The sequence below is a fragment of the Ictidomys tridecemlineatus genome, chromosome 1, assembly GCF_052094955.1.
Source record: "Ictidomys tridecemlineatus isolate mIctTri1 chromosome 1, mIctTri1.hap1, whole genome shotgun sequence".
Classification (NCBI taxonomy): Eukaryota; Metazoa; Chordata; class Mammalia; order Rodentia; family Sciuridae; genus Ictidomys; species Ictidomys tridecemlineatus.
In genome coordinates this window covers 69,657,854-69,677,623 of record NC_135477.1, presented here as the reverse complement: position 1 = coordinate 69,677,623, position 19,770 = coordinate 69,657,854, and the positions used below count along the sequence as shown (strand labels likewise).

The window sequence follows — 19,770 nt, the reverse complement described above, 5'->3', positions numbered from 1 at the left end:
TTTAACTCTTCAAAAGTTAATATTAAGAATTGCTAGTTATTGGAGCTGGGGTTGTGGCTCAGTGGTAGAGCCATCACTAGCATGCATGAGGCACTGGGTTCGATCCTCAGCATCACACAGAAATAAAATAAATGTATTGTGTCCACCTACAACTATATGTATATATATATACACACATATATATTTTAAAAAAGAATTGCTAGTTATTATTCTACTTAATAACAGTATTATAAATTAGCTCATTTGGTAAAAAAAATCTGCAACCTGTAAAAAATAATTATGAAACTATTAATGCTATTTCATCTAGAATTCTCACTCTAGCAATATAAAAAAATAACCCCCCACCGTGGAAATAATCCTAACAAGGTACAGTGAGTAAACCACAATATTTAGCACTGTCTGATGAAATTGTACCTACACAGCTTTAAAAAATAAGTATGCTGACAAAAATTATATCTGTGAAAACAGATCGACAGTACAAAAAAACACTGATTATAACTATGTAATAATATGCATATATACACTAACAGGAAGATAATTTCCAATTACAAACATCTGAAATAATTAACTTTTTTCCCAAAGGAACTCCTTAAAGAATAATTCCTTAAGCAATTCAAAGCCAGTAAGAAAGAAATTAATTTTTAAAGGAACAAAATACCCAGTACTTCAGTTATTTAAATTTAAGCAAATTAAACTTCACAAAATACCTTATCAAGACACTAACAATGTTAGTAACTCTAAAATCCAAACATAATTTCCTTAATGTATTAATTAGAGGCTTATTAATTCTCAACTAATTTAATCCACTTTTTCCATAGCAGTTGTTAATTATGAAATAATGTATCTATAATGCTCAAGCCTACATCTGTAAACCTCTAAAAAGTTAAGTTGCCCAACTAACTGGTTTTAACGAGTCCACCAAACAATTACCTTCTTCCTAGGTCTCTGGATGAATATGATAAGAATAGGTTCCTGTTTCAGAACTCTGCTGCTGTACATACACATACACATACACACACACACACACACACACACACACACACACACACACACCTCTTTCTATGGTTCTGTTCCCACTAAAATACATTCATGACTAATAAATCAAACTAAATATGGTTATATCATTATCATCATCGTAAGAGTTTTCAAAAAGATTATCATTTTAATAACATGTATTAGACATACTTCAAGAGCATTGTACATATGACCTAAGCTAAATGATCTTACTTTTCTACAGCAAAAAAAAAAAAATGGCCAAAACATTTTTTTCTTTAGCAAAATCATACTAACACATGTAAAAGACTGTAAACGTTAACAATGATCCCATGTTAGCATAAAGTTCATAGCTTTAATGCTCTAATATTTATATTCAATGCTACATCTCTAAGTAGTTTCCATACCATTTTGCTTATAAAAGGTATGTATTTATCATTTTACCAAAAATGATTACCCCCAAATACTAGGTTTTGACTACTATATGCAACAAGATATAAGACTTGTTATTCAAGCAGGTTCAAATTGTTATTCAAATAGGTAAAAAGCCAAAGGATGCATCAATAATTTGAGAATAAAGACCTAGCAACAGCCACCTTTAATCCCTCTGACTGAGAAGTCTGAGGCAAGAGGACTGCTGCAGAGTACAAGGACAGCCTCAGCAACTTAGTGAGACTCTGTCTCAAAATAAATAAATAAAAATGGCCAGGCATGGTAGGGCCTGTAATTCCAGCAACTCACAGGCAAAGGCAGGAAAATGGCAAGTATAAGGCCCTCAGCAACTTAGTGAGACCCTAAGCAAACTCAGCAAGACCTTGTCTCAAAATAAGAAAGACTTGAGATGTGGCTCAGTGGTTAAGCATTCCTGGCTTCAATCCCTGATACCAAAATATAAAATTAAATTAAATTAAAAAAATAAAAAGGATTAAGGTAAAGTGCCTCCAGGTTCAACCCCCAGTACCAAAAAAGAATAGAAAAAAAAATAAAAGACCTAGTAATATTCAGTGCCAATTCACTCAATATTAGCTGCATTCTGACAAAAAATAATAAATCACAAAATTACCATCTGTAAAGATCTTGCAGATGAAATCATGAACAAATTTACCAATATTTGAAACCTACTATACACAAGGAATTAAGAAAACACATTCTGGGCTAGGGATGTGGCTCAAGCAGTAACGTGCTCGCCTGGCATGCACGCAGCGCTGGGTTCGATCCTCAGCACCACATAAATGTAAAATAAAGATGTTGTGTCCACCGAAAACTGAAAAATAAAAAAAAAATAAAAATGAAAAAAAAACAGACTCTAATACAAACATGTCTCTAGCTAGGAGTTTTTCTTTTTCCTAATAATTTAGCCAAAACTTTTTAAAATTGATTCTTACAATCAAAATTTATCTTTCAAAGATAAAATATGTTAATTTAAAAGCATTTTCAAAGCCAAGTGCCATGGCACATGCCTATAATTCCAGCAGCTCGGGAGGCTGAGGCAGGAAGATCATGAGTTCAAAGCCAGCCTCAGCAAAAGCAAAGTGCTTGAGAGTGAGACCCTGTCTCTAAATAAAATACAACAGGGCTGGGGCTGGGCTCAGAGGTTGAGTGCCCCAGAGTTCAATCCCTGGTAACACCCCCGCCCCGCCCTATACACACACAAAAGTATTTGAAAAAGAAAAAAACCTAAAAAAGTTACACTAGGCTATTTTATTTTATACTTGACTTTAATATAATAAATCAAATTTCTTTAACCTATACTACAAGAATATCATTTGGAAATGACTCATTTTTTTGTCAACTGGCAATTACAAGTTTGCTTAATTGTAGTATTTTAGTCTTGTGTAAAATAATATGAACTAGAAAAAATAATGTGTATTTTGAGATACGATGGCATATGTGGACATTTATTACTATACTAAAAAGAATATTACTGATTTTATAATTGCCTGTTCTAATATAGTAAAATGATTCTTACTCCCACTAAAGGTAGTTGAATCATTAAACTAACTTTATACTCACTTGTGTAATGAATTATCAAAAAAAATTGAAATCACATATTCTAAAATGTTAGTCAAAATTCATACTTTAGAATGTAATAATATGCAATTTTAATATAAATCTTAAAATATACTAATAGATCCTGATTTAAACAGATAACGCTCTTAATTTTAGCACTAAATGGATACCATTTTGGTAAGAATTCGAGGAGGTGTGGAGGTAGAAAGGATAGTAGAATGAATCAGGCATTAATACCACATGTGTGTATTTGGCTATACAAGTGGTGTGATCCTACATCATGTACAACCAGAAGAATGAGAAGTTATTCTCTATTTATTATGATGTGTCAAAAAGCATTCTACTTCATGTATAACTAATTAGGAAAAAAGAATTCAATTATTGCAGGTGGAGGGGGAGCACGATTACTGATCAAAGATCAGATGCAAAATTTTCACATTCAAAAAACATACAAAAAAAGCTTACAAAATAGTTCAGCTAAAATTTAAAAGAAAAAAACTAAAGGAAATAAACTTTTCAACTAGTAAATAAAATTTAAAAATTTAAAGCATATACAAGTTTAACACACATGAAGACAAAAATACCAACAGCTGAAAGGGAAGAAAAGGAATGAAAACAAGGGTCAGGAACTCATTTTAACACTTGGCACCATTTAAATTACTATTAAGTAAACATAAACAGAATGCTAAAGACTTTTAAACTTTTAGTGCTTGGATAAAAAAATCTCACCAATTTATGTCTCTCTCTTAATATACAAGATACCACTTATGAACACATTATCTATTCAAAACGGTCCAAAAGAGAGCTGGGGATACAGCTCAGTTGGTAGAGTGCTTGCCTTGCATGCACAAGGCCCTGGGTTCAATCCCCAGCACCACAAAAACAAAACAAAAAGGTCCCAAAAAGTACCATTTTCACATGGCCTTGACAAAACTGATTCTAATAAAACAACCTACTTTCCTCATAGACGTTAATCTAAAAAATGGGCAAAACTTTTCTTCTACAAAAAATATAGGCATCAAACACAAAGCTGCATTTGAGAGTTAAAATTCAAAATATCTAAACTTAAATGTTTCAATCATATTAATCATGTGGCATGAGAAAAAACTCAAGAAAATAAAAATGTCAATATAATAAAGAGATTAAAATTAATCCAATTTGCCAGTACACTGGCACAAACCTGTTACCCCAGTAGCTTGGGAGATTGAAGCAGGAGGATCACAAGTTCAAAGCCAGCTCAACAATGGCGAGGCGCTAAGCAACTCAGTGAGATCTTGTCTTTAAATACAATACAAAATAAGGCTGAGGATGTGGCTCAGTGATTGAGTGCCCCTGAGTTCAATCCCCAGTACCAAAAAAAAAAAAAATTAATCCAATTTTATTAAACCAAGTAGACCATTATTTTAATTTTTTTTAAAAGTTGTAGATGGACAGAACAACTTTTTAAAAATTTACTTATTTTTAAATGGTGCTGAGGATTGAACCCAGTGCCCTAACACATGACAGGCAAGTACTCTACCACTGAGCAACAACCCCACCCGCACCAAGAAGACAATTTTTAAAGGCTTTTTTTTTTCCTGTGGTGCTGGGGGTCAAACCCAGGGCTGTGTGCATGTGAAGCAAGCGCTCTACCAAATGAGCTATCACCAGCCCTTTTAAAGGCAATTTTTACTACAACATGTTAAGACTAAGTTCTTGGGGGTAAAAAGGAAATAAAATCAGAAACTGTTTCTATAGTGGCATAAGATGCAACAGCAAAATTTTAAATGGGGAAGCTCATATGTAGAGGAAACAAGAGAATAAAAAAAATACTTAAAGTGGGCTGCGGCTATACCTCAGTAGAAGAGCACTTGCCTAGAATGTGTGAGGCACTGGGTTCGATTCTAGCATCACATATAAATAAATAAAATAAAGGTCCATCAACAACTAAAAAGTATTTTAAAAATACTTCAATTAAATCTTTGAGGAATACTTATTAAATCAATTTCCTGGTTGAGTTCTATAAAAATGAATTCCTGCATATCTCAACTTCTTTGGTAAACTACAGTTTAAAAATATCAAAATCTTGTATAATTTAATATCTCAAGTTAAAACATAATGCATCCACGTACGTATCCAAACAATCTAGTAAAAGCAAATGACTAAAAGCCAGGCTGTCATTACATAATCTTTAGTTCTTAATCAGAATCTTTGTACTTTAGTAGAAAAATATAAACACTGGCATAACTATTGTTTCATTTTTGCAAAAGCCTAAAAGTTGGCCTTAAGTCTTAAAATATTCTAAATAGTAGAGAATTCCAAAAACAGATGTCAAAACTACTTATATCACTAAATTATCTTAACTTGTTTCTACGTTTAAGTAACAGATGGCAGGCCTTAGTTCTTGGACACTATGCAATAATCACAATCTGTGTGACCTTTTCAGTACTAAAAAGAATCTAGTCTTAATAACCAGCACCTAAGCATATTTTATAGTATTACTCATGATCTTGACCACATCCTAGGCATGAAAAACTGTATCATACCTTTTAGTATACTTCCATTTAATATATTTCCTCCAAACTTGTCCAAGTAGGTTACTCAGATGCTAGACTGCTTCGCCATGTTGTCAAAAAAGTATAAATGCATACACATATAAAATATTCTGCCATCACTACATTTTCATTAGCACCCAAGAGGGTATACACCATATCTACACCAAAATTGCCTTAAGAGTTGAAAAAATTGTCTCATTTAAAAATACTATTTTAGCAAGTAATTTTGTTTTTAAAAAGAGACAATTTTATTTCTACCTCAATTTTTTTTTAGTTTTAACTATATCAATGATAAATTTCATTGAAAAAAATTAAAATAAGGTTAAGATTATTTCCATTTGAAATCAGCTGATAGATTCCAGATCCTTTTTGTATATATAACCTTTATTCTTTTTCTTTTTTAAAAAATAATTTTGTTTCATATTTAAAGCCCTGGTATTAATCAATGATTCATGTTCAGCATTATTTTAACCATTTGCCATTATAGAAAGAGAAATTCTTATTTGTGCTTTAAATAAAACTGGTGTAGGAAAGTAAAAAAAAAAAAAAGATTATTTCCAGGGACTGAGGTGTGGCTAGCATGCGTGAGGCACTGGGTTGAATCCTCAGCACCACATAAATATAAAATAAAGATATTGTGTCTACCTATAATTAAAAAAAATAAATAGATTATTCCCATTTAAATATCCTGACAAAATGTAACAAACTAATTTTTGACCACAAGTGATATAAGTGATAAATTAATAAACTTTGATCAATTAATACCATACCAATTACTTAGGTAACTAGGCAAATATAAACCATATTGTTGAAACAATGCTTCAGGGAATAATAACATCACTGCAAACCAATATCCCTTCTGATTAACAAAATGGAAACAATAGGGTTATAATCAATTCAAATTTTTAAAAAATAACATGATAATTTATTCAAATTCTATTTCACTTTAATTTCAACACAATATTCTTATAATCAGATCAAGGTATTTTTTTATGCATTTTAGATCAAAAAGTAGCTAAATTTTATTTTGATTCACTTAAGTAAAATATGCATTAAGTATTTAATATATAAAAATAGATTTCCTAGAAGTTAGGAAAAAAAGTTTGAAGACTCCAATACTTACAGATGGAGATTTTTAAAAATGAAAATCTTTTCTAGTATGTGTTATCTTAAATCTACTCTAAAGAAATATCAAAAACGGGGCTGGGGGCGTGGCTCAAGCGGTAGCGCGCTTGCCTGGTGTGAGTGCGGCCAGGGTTCGATCCTCAGCACCACATACAAACAAAGATGTTGTGTCCGCCGAAAACTAAAAAATAAATATTAAAAATTTAAAAAAAAAAGAAATATCAAAAAAAAGCCAAAAATGGAAACAAACCGAGAGCACAACAATAGGTAAATAAATATTTGACTGTTTCATGATTTAAAATAACTGTAGCAATTATGAAGTGCTATGGAAATTGTATAAAATTTTTTTTAAAATTACACTCTTTAAAACTTACTATGAATTAGATTTTTAAAAATACATGAAAACATGAAGTTTTAAGAATATAAGACAATGGCTGATAAGATTTCTTTTATAAAAATATGACTAAGTATAGAAGCAAATGGAGTTTATATGTGAAAAACACAATAAACCTTATTCAATTAAATTAAAGCAATAAGTATTATTATTTTTCATAGTAAATCTGAAGCTATCATATAAATAGTCATTCTGGTTTCAAAATATGAGTATCTCGAAACATTCTCCCATTAAAAAAGATGTTAAAAAATAAGGCCTTGAGAAAGCAAGAACAAATCTAGACTTATATGTAGGAAATGCACAAAGTGATCGTAACGTAAGACACTTCTTGTTAAAAAGTTATTATTAAATTGTAGTATAGAGGTATATTAAGAATTGTAATGCAAAAAATTATGAATGTAATGCACTCCACTATCGTCATATATGTAAGAAACAATAAAAAATTTTAAAAATAGAATAGAGGTTAAACTGCAAAAAAAATTAAAAATAAGGTCTTGATATTTTAACCTATGTATATAAAATAGAAGGCAAACTAAACTAAATCAAGCAAACAAAAAATAATAAGAGCAAACAATCTATTCCTAGAATCCTTTCATAATTATGTGTATGTGCCCTAAAAACAAAACAAAACCAAAAAATTCAGAATCCACTAAAGCTACTCCATTGGCATCTTTCCATCTCTAGACTAACCTAAAACATCATCCTACTTTCTTCTAAAAACTTCACTTCAATGCAAACTTCACTTTAATTCAACAGTCTGACAGCAAATTTAGGGCCCAGGAAAGAATGCAAAATATGCATCAGAGAACCTTAGAGTCAAGTCAGCTCTCTTTTCTTTATCTGGGGAGATCTGAGTTGACAAGTTTTTAGAACTTGTCAAGAAATTTACCATTATATATGAGTACAATTTAACGTTATTTTACATCTGAATATAAGAAAAGTAGCTCTAGAATAAAAAAGTATAAAACTAAACGAAAGTTTACTTAAAAACTACTGGGATATTTTTTAGAATTTTTACTTGCTTTCTTCTGATAAGTATATGCACCCTGTTGCAGTTCTATTAACAATCTTCTGAATACTACATACAGTGCATCACACTTACAAATGTTAACTAAAAACAACTCCAACCTTTTCTAGCAGAGGTTCAAAACTTTCACATCAAACAAAGAAAACATGAGCCCTCTTCAAATAAATCTTTTTTGGTTACTTAGGGATGCCTTTTGTGGACAAAGCAGTTATAAAGAATATGGGCCTAGCCAGGGGCAGCGGCACACACCTGGAATCCCAGAAGCTTGAGAAAGCTAAGGCAAAAGGATTACAAATTGAAAGCCAGCTTCAGCAACTTAGTGAGGCCTTCAGCAACTCATCGAGATCCTGTCTTGAAATAAAAAATAAAAAGGACTAGGGATGTAGCTCAGTAGTTAACCATTCAATCCCTGATACCAAAAAAAAAAAAAAAAAAGTACATACGGGCTTACCAGCAATCAGGAAATCTAGATGTCAGGCCTTGCTCCATCATTTATTAGCAACTTGACCCTCTTAAATACAACTTAAAGGCAAAGGTACTTTAATAAAATGCCATATTTACTATATTCCAGACACTTTATACCACATTTGGGTCTAGATAATTCTGTGCTGGAGATGAAAAGAAGGGGGTCCTACGAATTCTAGGCCTCAAACCACTAGCAGCCACTAATTAACAACTTCTCACCCTAATTGTGACCACCTAAATGTCTGTGACTGCCAAAACTCCCAGATGAGGTAGGAAGGGATCATCCTTAGTTGACACCAATACTCTGAAAATACCTTATATTTCTAACATACCTAAAAATTAAAAAAAAAAAAAAACTGTGGAAATTGGGTTCACTAAGGTTAAGTAGCCTGTCTTTTAATACACAACTGAAAGTGGCTAAACAGAAATTTAAGGTAGAATTTGGGTCTAACTGACTCCAAACCTATAGTCCTGGCATTACATCATGCAGCATTTCATTTTGCCTCATCTATAAAATTAGGATATTTTCTATTTCAAGCTATTTAGGGTTCACAGATCAAATGAGATGATGCATGTGTAAATTTTATTGAAGAGATTAAAGGTTAACATATTAAGGGTCTGCTTGGTGGAAGATAATGTAACATAACATTCTCACAAGTGTGATTCCCAGACTATCAACCCAGACCCAGTATTACTTGGGAACTTAGAAATTTCCCGAACTCAATCAAAACCTACTGAATCAGAACATCTAGGGTTGAAGCAAGAAACCTGTGGTTTGGCACACCATCTAGGTTATTCTGACAGACACTAAAGTTTGAAAACCACTGATATAATGGTAAATATACTATAACAGGTGCCCAAAACACCCTGCATCCTTCTCTGGACTCAATATTCCACTATCCCTTAACAAGTTACTGATTCAATTGAAGCTATAATTCTTAAATGTAAATGAGTAAAATAATGCCGACTTTTGTCTGTCTCTTAGGTTGCATCTGTTTTTCTTCACAAAATCAAATGAGCTAATGTTTTAAAAAGGGCTTTGAGCCAGGGAGGGTGGCATTTGCCTGTAATCCCAGCAGCCCAGGAGGCTGAGACAGGAGGATTTCAAGTGTAAAGCCAGCAGCCTCAGCAATCCTGAGGGTCTAAGCACCTCAGTGAGACCCTGTCTCTAAATAAAATACAAAAATCAGGCTGGGGATGTGGCTCAGTCGTCCAGTGTCCCTGAGTTCAACCCCCAGTACCAGGGGGAAAAAAAAAAAAGAAAGGGCTTTGCTAATCAAAAAGTATTAAATAAGACATTGTAACAGTATATGCTAGCTAATTCTATGACATTAATGAGAAGAAAAATCTTTTAACTCAAGTCCACAATCTTTCATAATTGATTTGATCAAAATGTCGAAAAAAAATGTATAACATGGCCAAATTAAATCTACTAAAACAGTTTTCACATTGTTAAGGGAGGAGAGAAGCTCAGATTCCACTTTATCTGACAGACTAAGACTAAATTCATAATTACACATTAAAAAAATGAAACAACTCAAAATCAAGCTGAATGCCTATCATGTATAAGGCCCTGGGTTCAATCCCCAGCACTGTAAAAACAAATGATAACATCCCCAAATGTTGGTCTAAAAACAGAAACAACCAAAACCCTTAAAAAGAATTATCTCCTGTGTGAGGTGGTACAGGCCTATAATCCCAGCTGCAGGGAGGCTGAGGCAGGAAAAATCACAAAATCAAGGTCATCTTGGCAACCTAGCAAAACCCTGTCTCAAAATAAAAAGACTGGGGATATAGCAGCGGTAGAAAATCTCACTAGTTCAAGATAGTGAGAACTTTAAATGAGGGAAAATACTGCATTTAATAAAAGCAAAAATTGTTCCTTACTTTATAAGAGTATACTATATTTATGAATAATTTCAAGACTACATTTCATTTAAAGATACCAAACTCAAACCACAGGGCATTTCCTATTACCTTAAATAATTACATGCTCTTCAAAAGATTGAAAAATATTAACTATAAATTAGCAGAATGTAATCTCTGCAATCACTAATAAATCACTTCAGCTTGAAAAAAACCTATAAAAATCAAAAGAAATAAAAGTCAAAATTATTCTGAACAGCTTTTATGATGCTAAAGAGTAAGTTCTAGGAAGTTATATAATGCAAAAAATAGGTATACTCGAGAAAAGACATTTACACAACTCAGCTTTGCTCAAATGTCAGAATGCACAATTCAATTCTACAACCTAGACTTATACCAAAAATACAGCTGTATTACGAAACTGTTAACAAAATATGTTTTTAAAAAATCACAGAGTCAGATAGTGAATAATTAGTGTCATTCATTCTGCAATACAAAATTAACAAGCAAAAAACTCACTGGAATTGAAGTACTTTTTTTTTTTTTTTCGTTCTCGGGACTGAACCTGGGGTGCTTTAGCACTGAGCTTCATCCCCAGTCCTTTTTGTATTCTTTATTTTGAGATATGGTCTCACTAAGTTGCTAAGGCTGGCCTCCAACTTGGGTTCCTCCTGCCTCAGCCTCCCAAATTGCTGTGATTACAGGTGTGCATCCCCATGCCTGGCTGTGAAGTGCTTCACAACTGAGAATGCTATGAGAGAGATGGAAACAGTATAGGCAACGGAAAAAACTACTTATCCCTATGCACATGTAATGGCTTTACTGGGAAGATCTGAAACTTATCCATTCATCCTTATACTTGATAAAAAGAGTAAACAAAGGAAAAAAACTTTTGGCTCTTTCTTCCCATTTCTAAGGCCTAAAGTATACTGAAAATTTTGGCCAAAAGTAAAAATAGGACACAATAATACAGAGGCTCAACACTAAATTAAAATTCCTATATTATCTTAATACATTGAAGATTTATTGTGTAAATTTTATTGTAATATATATAAGCTGGCATTCAGAGATGCATGATTCCCTTACAAGGCTGAATTTAAAAGGAAATGTAAAGCCAAGCACGGTGGCACACATCTTTAATTCCAGCAGCTAAGAAAGCTAGGGCAGGAGAATCACCAGTGCAAAACCAGCCTCGCCAATTTAGCAAGGTCCTAAACAACTTAGTGAGATCCTTCTCAAATAAAAAATACAAAGGGCTGGGGATGTGACTCAGTGGTTAAGCACCCCTGGGTTCAATTCCCAGAAACAGATAGATAGATAAATGGAAATCTAAGAAATATATGTTTACTGACAAACAGTTTACTATCTCTTGTATTATACATTCAAAGTTTTATTTCATTTGAGGCATGAGATTACTTTTTGTGATTAAAGACATGAATAAAGCCAACCTGTCTTTAACACTAAAAATTTAACTTTGTAACTAATTATTTTTAAAATTCTACTTCATTATGCTATAAAGTAAGTTTTCATGGTTTTTTAAATATTTTTTTAGTTGTACATGGACACAATATCTTTATTTTATTTATTTATTTATTTTTATGTAGTGCTGAGGCTTAAACCTAGTGCCTCACATGTACCAGGCAAGCACTCTGCCACTGAGCCACAACTCCAGCCCAGTTTTCATCTTAACTTAGTATTTTAAAACAAATGCTTTTTGATTAGCATGTCTAACTTTTCTTTAGTCAACAGCATGAGTGAGCAGAGTTTTACCCTGTGGTAAAGAGCAAAATCACAGATATACTACACTGTCAGCTCCTAAAAGAATTTACTTATTTTTAAAAAAAAAAAATTGTTATAGATGGATACAATATCTTTTTCTTTCTTTCTTTCTTTCTTTCTTTCTTTCTTTCTTTCTTTCTTTCTTTATTAATTATGTGGTACTGAGGATCAAACCCATTGCCTCATACTTATAAGGCAAGAACTCCGCCACTGAGCTACAACCCCAACCCAGGAATTTACCTATTTTGTTGTTCTGTTTTTATGGTGCTGGGGTTAGAACCCAGGGCCTTGCACATGACAGACTAGAGCTTTACCACAAAGCTATATCCCCAGCCCAAATTCCCCTATTTTTGGTACTGGGGATCAGACACAGAGATGTTTAACCACTGAGCTACATCCTCAGCCCTCCTTTTATTTTTTACCCAGGCTAACCTAGAACTTGTAATCCTCCTGCCTCAACCTCCCAAGTACTGAAATATAAATATATATCAGCTACTATTTAAGTATTTACAATGAGGCAGGGCAGGTATAATATATGTTCAATGAATTACTTACATTACCTCATTTACTCAAGATATACTTTATATGGTTGGTACCATCACCATTGTACAGATAAAATAGACTGAAATAAGTTAAATAACTTACTCAAAGTTATCCAGCTACTAAATAATGAGCCAGAATTACAACATAGGCAGTCTAGCTCCAGAGTCCACACCAGCCTAAAATCTAAAATGAAGCAATATAAACACTTAAAGAGTAGATAAAATGGGCACTATTTTAATGTAATTTGAACAGACTTGACTTGTTTGAAAATTATAAAAATAATATTCTCCAAGGTAATTTCTTCTTTAAAGAAAACTCATTTTTTAGAAATATTAAGAAGAGTTTCCTAACTTTATATATATTTTTTCAAAGAATTCAAACATCAATACATTTGATTCACTGTTCATATTCGAAGTGATGACTACTGATGATAACCATATGCATAATTGTTTAAAAAATAATTCACAGTCTTCTTTTCTATGCTATATACAAGAACATTGTTTTTTTTTTGAGAGAGAGAAAGAGAGAGAGAATTTTTTAATATTTATTTTTTTAGTTCTCGGCAGACACAACATCTTTGTTTGTATGTGGTGCTGAGGATCGAACCGGGACCGCATGCATGCTAGGTGAACGTGCTACCGCTTGAGCCACATCCCCAGCCCTACAAAAACATTCTTTTGCTAGCAGGTTAGCCACAATGCCATCTCTCCATAGTTTAACCACTATCAACAGGTGTATACCTAATATCTTGATAACTCCATCCATGCCCTAATGTCAACCCTGGCAAATACAGAGTCTGCCTTAATTATTCTGAACTAAATTAAGACACTCCAGCCAAAATAAATTCATCCTTCAATTACCTCCACTCAAGATTATTCCACTGAAAATTACTTTAAAAGAATGAAATTACTAATACCTCTTCTTCAACTAATGAAAAATATCTGAAATTAAAGGCAAGGTGAAGAGTCAAATCCAATATACTAATTTCACCTTTCATGACAAATATATTCGCAGTAATGAATGCATATATCCTCAATCCTTAAAAAGACAACCATTATTCACCGACCAAAACACTTCCAACCACACCTAGCAAGAAATATATGTGGAAGTAATATGGCCTATGAAAAAGAATTAAGGGTAAAAGTTTGCTCCACAAATCCTTAGAAATTTAAGAAGCTATCAGGTAATTTCAAAGCTGTCAGACAGAAAGCAACTGTAAAACAGAACTAAATATTTGCAAAATCTTTTTTTTTTTGGGGGGGGGGGTGGAGTTCCAGGAAGTGAAGCTAGGGGCGCTTAAAAACTGAGCCTCATTCCCCGCCCTTTTTATTTTGAGACAAGGTCTCACTGAGTTGCTTAGGGCCTCACTAAATTGCTGAGGCTGGCTGTGAACTTTTGATCCTCCTGCCTCTGCCTCCTGAGTCTCTGGAATTACAGACATAGGCAGTCAGTACGAAAATCATTTCTGATCATAATCTCAAAAACTGATAAACTTATCCTAATTCACTGTCTTTAGAACCAACCCTAAAACCTTTTATTAATGAATTCAGGGCACAAATGAACTCTCCAATGCTGACTCTGAAAATCCAGTTTGTCTAAGGAGGAAAAAAAGGAAACAAAGGTGAAGAGTAATGAGTTCTACACATATAAGTTCAAACTGTGTTTTGAAGCCAATGGTTTCTATAGAAAAGGAAGCAGTAACAAATACATTTCTTAAACAACATTAATAACGTACCTTCTGAAAGGTAAATCCTTACAGTATGGCAGCGGCCTAACATTTCAAGCATATAAAAAACTGTCATATGCATACACACACTTCTAAATTTCTCTTTACAAACTGAATTCACACACATTATCAATATAAAAACATATCCTACACTTTTGCCTTGGATACTGAGATAAAAATTTAAAAACTAAACGTTTACTCAAAACTGAATTAATGTTGAAACTTTGTGAATTGATTTCCTATAATAAATAATTCTTCAATTAAAAATCACTGCAGTGATTACTTTAGAAGTAGCTTTAAAATTCTTTAAAGGTATTAAGCTATTACCAAAAGAAAAAATAGCAAGAGGGGGCAAATTCCAAAATGAAACATTTGAAAATAAGAATTAAAAGACTTCACTTCCAAAAAGCCACTTCATAACAGTAAGAAGTTTATACATTTTATATAGTTATGAGAAAGCAGATAAACTATTCTGCACAAAAGTAATACTAGCTGCCTTTCTCATTTATTAAAATTTTAAGATAATACTATGCATCTTTCTCCTTTTTCTAAAAAAAAGTCTACAAATAAGTGGCTATATCTCAACATATCTTTAATCATTTAGTAAGTAATATAAGTAACATAAATCTACATAGATGACTATATTCTTGTGCAACTGACAATAATAAAATTCCTTTTTTCTTATATCGAGTTATTTAAGTTGTAAATTACTCCTTTCAGATGCACTTTCTTCTTGAATAAGCTTTACAAAATGAAGCTTGTAAATTATATAGCAATTAGGTCATCCAGTTGTGTTTTTCAGGAAATACAGTTTGGTAGCTACATAAAGATAGTGAAAAAGATATATTTTTTTTAAATTTCAATAATGACTTACCTTAAAAAAATAGCTAACTTTAATAATTACTATACTCCCTTTAATTTAAAAATACTTCCCATGAACATGAGCATTTGAAAATATGCAAATCTATCAAAGGACAAAAATCCAAGAGGCACCTAAAGTTTCCATGCATTCTAAATTCTAAAGACACTAAATCTTTTAGTCTCCCATTGGTCACTACTTTCCAGACTAACGTTAAGAATAAAACCCTACTAAAAAATTCTTAGAATAATTTGAAAAAATATCTTAAAACTGAATTACCATTTTAAACTTTCCTCTGAGAAATCAATTATTAACCTTTCTTTAGCAAATACAATTACTCCATTCATTACTTTTATAAAGGAATTTAACTTTTACCAGGCTAACTGCTGAAATAGACACTACAACCTGCCAGTCTTCAATGACCATTTTAATTCCAGTTCCCAGCACAAAACATTAAAAGTGAAACCAAGGAAATCAAATTGCTTTGGTATATCAAAATTATTGGGAGTGCAACTAACAAAAGAGCAAGAACTTCATTAACATTTCCTTTCTGGCTTTTTCTCATATCAACATTGGCTCAATAAAACCACAATTATAGAAATTAAGAGTTATTATTCATTTGAAGCAATATTTGATATTGCTTTGTACACATACCATAACCAAAAGTAGTTTTAGAGAGAGTTCTTTAATTCACATAAATTTTCATGTGCAGAGGCCCACGAACTGTGAAATCAAGGAGAAATTGCCCATCACCTCACTACTCACATAAGAAATTGGCAAAATTTTAAGATCTTATAACCCTGACAATTTTGAATCAAGTGGAAAAAGCAAAAACAGCATAATTATACTGTGAAAGCTAAATCTGTCTACCAGACAGCATTTTAATAATTTCTCAGCATGAGTTTTTAAAAGTTAAATAGAAATTTAATTTGATCTTATATATCTAGATGACTGTTAATTCAAATCAGTAATAAACTGCTTTTGAAGTAAGTCACAAATCAGAATTTTTCCCCAATAATCTTTTGGGCAAGATGGTCAAGTTCAGCCTTAGCAGTTTTTCAATTAATGCAGACTCCAAATTTTCCAAATACTCTCTTAAACTTAAATTTTGTTCAGTACACTTCATTTCAAAACAAAAACTTGGGCAAAATTATCTGTGCACCCTTTTATGCAGCTTAATTATAATTATTAATTATAATTTAATTAATTATAATTAATCCAAAAGAATAAAACTTCTTTCAAAATAAAACATTTTTTAAAAAATAATATTCCCCTCAATTATTAGCAGGACATATAAACACCTTGTGCCATTCTACTTTTGAACAAAATGCTTACTAATATCTGCTAAGAAGTAATTTTTATTCTGAATAAAAGTCATGCTTTTTAATGTGCATACATAGCTTAGTGGTTGAGTATTTGCCCCAGGTTCTATTCCCAGCAATTAAATATATATATATATATATATATATAAATATATATATATATATATTTATGCAATTACATAATTTTAACTAAATATTGTCCACTGCTGCAATTTACAGCACTAAATTTTAGATCTTAACAGAGGCCTTGAGAAATCTTAGATTCAGTCACTTTGGACCAATAACAATTCTGTTTTCACACATCTTATATACTGCCCTACCAAAAGCTCTCAATTCCGTTCTGCAAAAAGGAGGGCTCTATCCCCATTCCTAATCAAAACCAATTAGCTATACCTGAAACTGCAAAGATTAATGCTTTTCCATGACCACTAACTTTTGAAGTACAAAGGCTTAACTTTTAGACAAAACTAGACACCTTTAAATTATTGGGTTTGTGTCTTATTCAACAAGCTGACTCAGTAAATTTAATCCACTGCATGCAAAAAAAAACCTAACAAACCTACAACCTGAAGCTGGAGTAAGACTCTTGACAGCATTTCTGGATATAAGCTGGTAATTTATAAAAGTCATTAGATCAAATCCGAATAAGACTAAGATATACCCAAAAGGTGTCAGAGCACCTGAAATCTAAAAAGCACCCCCCAAAAAAGTAGCAATTTCAGTTTACAATACTTCAAGTAGGAGCTGAAGTTTAACCTCTACAATCACCATTTGCAACATTCAATACCCTTGAACATATACATTATCATCCGGGATCAAAAACTGCTCAATCTCCATTCTATTAGGTATGCCAAGACCACTGAACATAAAATGCTACAGAAATGTACATTTCATGGCCCAGCCTACATCATCCCATCATCACCTCATTAGAAAAGAAAAAGTCCAATTTAACAAAGGTCTAATAAGAGTTCCCTATAAATCATATTATGGCTCTATTGATTTCAAACTACAAAACTTCTAAATACAGTTCAAAGTTGTTGTTAACTTAGTTTAAACACACAAACCTACTTTGTCCTCAGATGCGCACCATATATGTGGAAAATGATTCTGCTTCTAAAGTTATGCAAATCAGTCCACACTCCACATTTTAAAAGAATCTATCAATGCAACCCAGGAAACTAAAAACAATCACTGCAAGATTCTGATGCAATATGCGTACGTGCAACACTAATTTTCATTTTAATCTAATCTATACCCTTGATCTAGGGCCTAAGCCAAGATTTAATCGAAATATGCTCAACCTCAAAGCGTGTACATTTTTTTTTTCATTTAGGAGACCGGATTACCGAGCTCACTAATCCACTAACAGCGTACAGTATTCTGTATTAACGGACAATAGCCCTTCGAAAGACCACATAGACTGAGAAACCAATTTGCCTTGACACTTGCAACCAGGCAAGAGTTCCATCTAGCCGAACACACCCTAGGTTGAATGCATTCACACAAAATATATGATACAGAAATATGATCATGGTAAACGTTACAGTCACCCAAACTACGGAAATTTTTCGCATCCGTCTACTCCCACGTTATAAAACAGTGACAGAAAAGCAACGAGTAGCAGCCTCAGAAATGGATACAGGTCAAGTCTAAGTCGAACCCATCCTCTTGATATCTCCTTTTGTTTCTGCTAACGATCTCTTTGATGATGGCTGTCATGTCTGGGAGCCTGTGGCTGAAGAAAAAGGAGGAGAGAGATGGCAGAAGCTGCTGGTGGCGGGGCTTCTTCTGCAGGATGGAAATGGCTCTGGACTTGGCGGTCGCTGATGCCCCTCGCTCTGCTGCCGCTTGGCTCTGGACCGCAGCCGGGTAATGGCTGCTGCGGCGGCTGCTGGATGGTTGCAGAGACTGGGCCTGCCTCTCCTCAGCAGCCAGGGGCCTGGCAGCGGCGGCAGCGGAATGGGGAGAAGACGAATAATCCTCGGAACGGCTGCCTCCTGCAGCGGCCTCCGGAGCCCGGGCCAGGGAGGGTGCGGCGGCGGCGGAGGGAAGGTTTAAAACCGGCCCGGGTCCCTGGATGTGCCGCCGCCGCCGCCGCCGTGTTGGAGGCAGTAGAAGGGGAGAGACCAACTCTCCGGCGTTCCCAGCCCTGGAAATGGTGACAGGCGACTCCGACCCCCTCCCCGGAGCTGCGGCCGCAGCCGCTGCCGCTTCTCCCCCCCGCTCCAGGAGCGGGAGGTACCGCCGCCGAGCCTCAGCCGGCTCCTGCCCGAGCCCACGGCTTCCACCTTCCCTTTCAGGAGAAGCCGAGGAAGAGGCTGCACGGTTAGAAAAGACCAAGAGGAGGCGAGGAACGCCGCCGCTGCCGCCGCCGCAGGCCGGCCGGCTCCCGGAGGGCACTGCCCCCGCGGCTGCTCACAGGCGCTGAGAGGGGCTCTGAGCCGCGGCCGCCGCCGTCTCTCATCTCCCTCGCCTGAGCCGGGCCTAGCCTCACAGCGGCTCAACTCTCAAACTTCCATCATGGCTGCAGCTTCCGAGAGGAGAGAACTGAGCGCAGCCGCGTCCCAGCGTCCGAACGCGTATCCTGCCGCAGTGCACAAAGAGTCCCGCCACATCACCGTCCGCCGGCCTGCCCGCCCCCTCCGCCGCCCGCCGGGAGCCCGTGCGCCTCGGGAACCCGAGGGGAGGGGGAGGCGAACGAGGGGAAGCCGAGGCGGCGCAGGGGCTGGAAGAGGGAGCAGCTCCAGGGGCGAGCGCGGAGCCCCCAACCTGCTGGCGCTACTGAGCATGCCCAGTGTGACTGCCGGGGGCTCGCTCGGGCTTGTTCCGAGACGCCCGCTAAGAACTGCACTTGCCACGGCCGTCTCTGCAGCAGCGCGGCGGGAAGGTGGGAATGAGCTGAACCTCCAGCTCTGCCCAGAAACCTAGCCCAGGCAGGGTAGGCTGTGGCGGAGTGAGGGTAGCCGCGGGGGAGAGATGGTGAAGGACGAGCTGATTTCTTTGAGAAGTGTCACCGACTCTCGGGTTGAGGTTACCTGTACTCACAGGTGACAATGACCAGGTGACCGCTCTGGTCAGTGTATAAGAAAATGCAGCAGACACCCGTCCCCTACGTTTCTCTGACAAG

At 35.0% G+C, this 19,770-nt stretch overlaps 2 protein-coding genes across 2 annotated transcripts in view; both read right to left on the bottom strand.

The window, feature by feature from the left end:
* The window catches only part of Pten (phosphatase and tensin homolog), an 88,090-nt gene extending 69,673 nt beyond the window's left edge, over positions 1 to 18,417 (bottom strand). Inside the window, exon 1 of the mRNA XM_021735875.3 lies at positions 18,284 to 18,417. Within this exon, the coding sequence (XP_021591550.1) occupies positions 18,284 to 18,362 (79 nt within the window). The 5' untranslated portion in view covers positions 18,363 to 18,417. The remainder of the gene's footprint in view (positions 1 to 18,283) is intronic.
* Positions 18,418 to 19,161: 744 nt separating this feature from the next.
* Positions 19,162 to 19,432, bottom strand: Mldhr (mitochondrial lactate dehydrogenase regulator). The gene is given in 2 exon segments (XM_078042140.1): positions 19,162 to 19,212; positions 19,214 to 19,432. Coding segments are annotated over 2 exon segments (270 nt in total).
* Between the last annotated feature and the right edge of the window lie 338 nt (positions 19,433 to 19,770).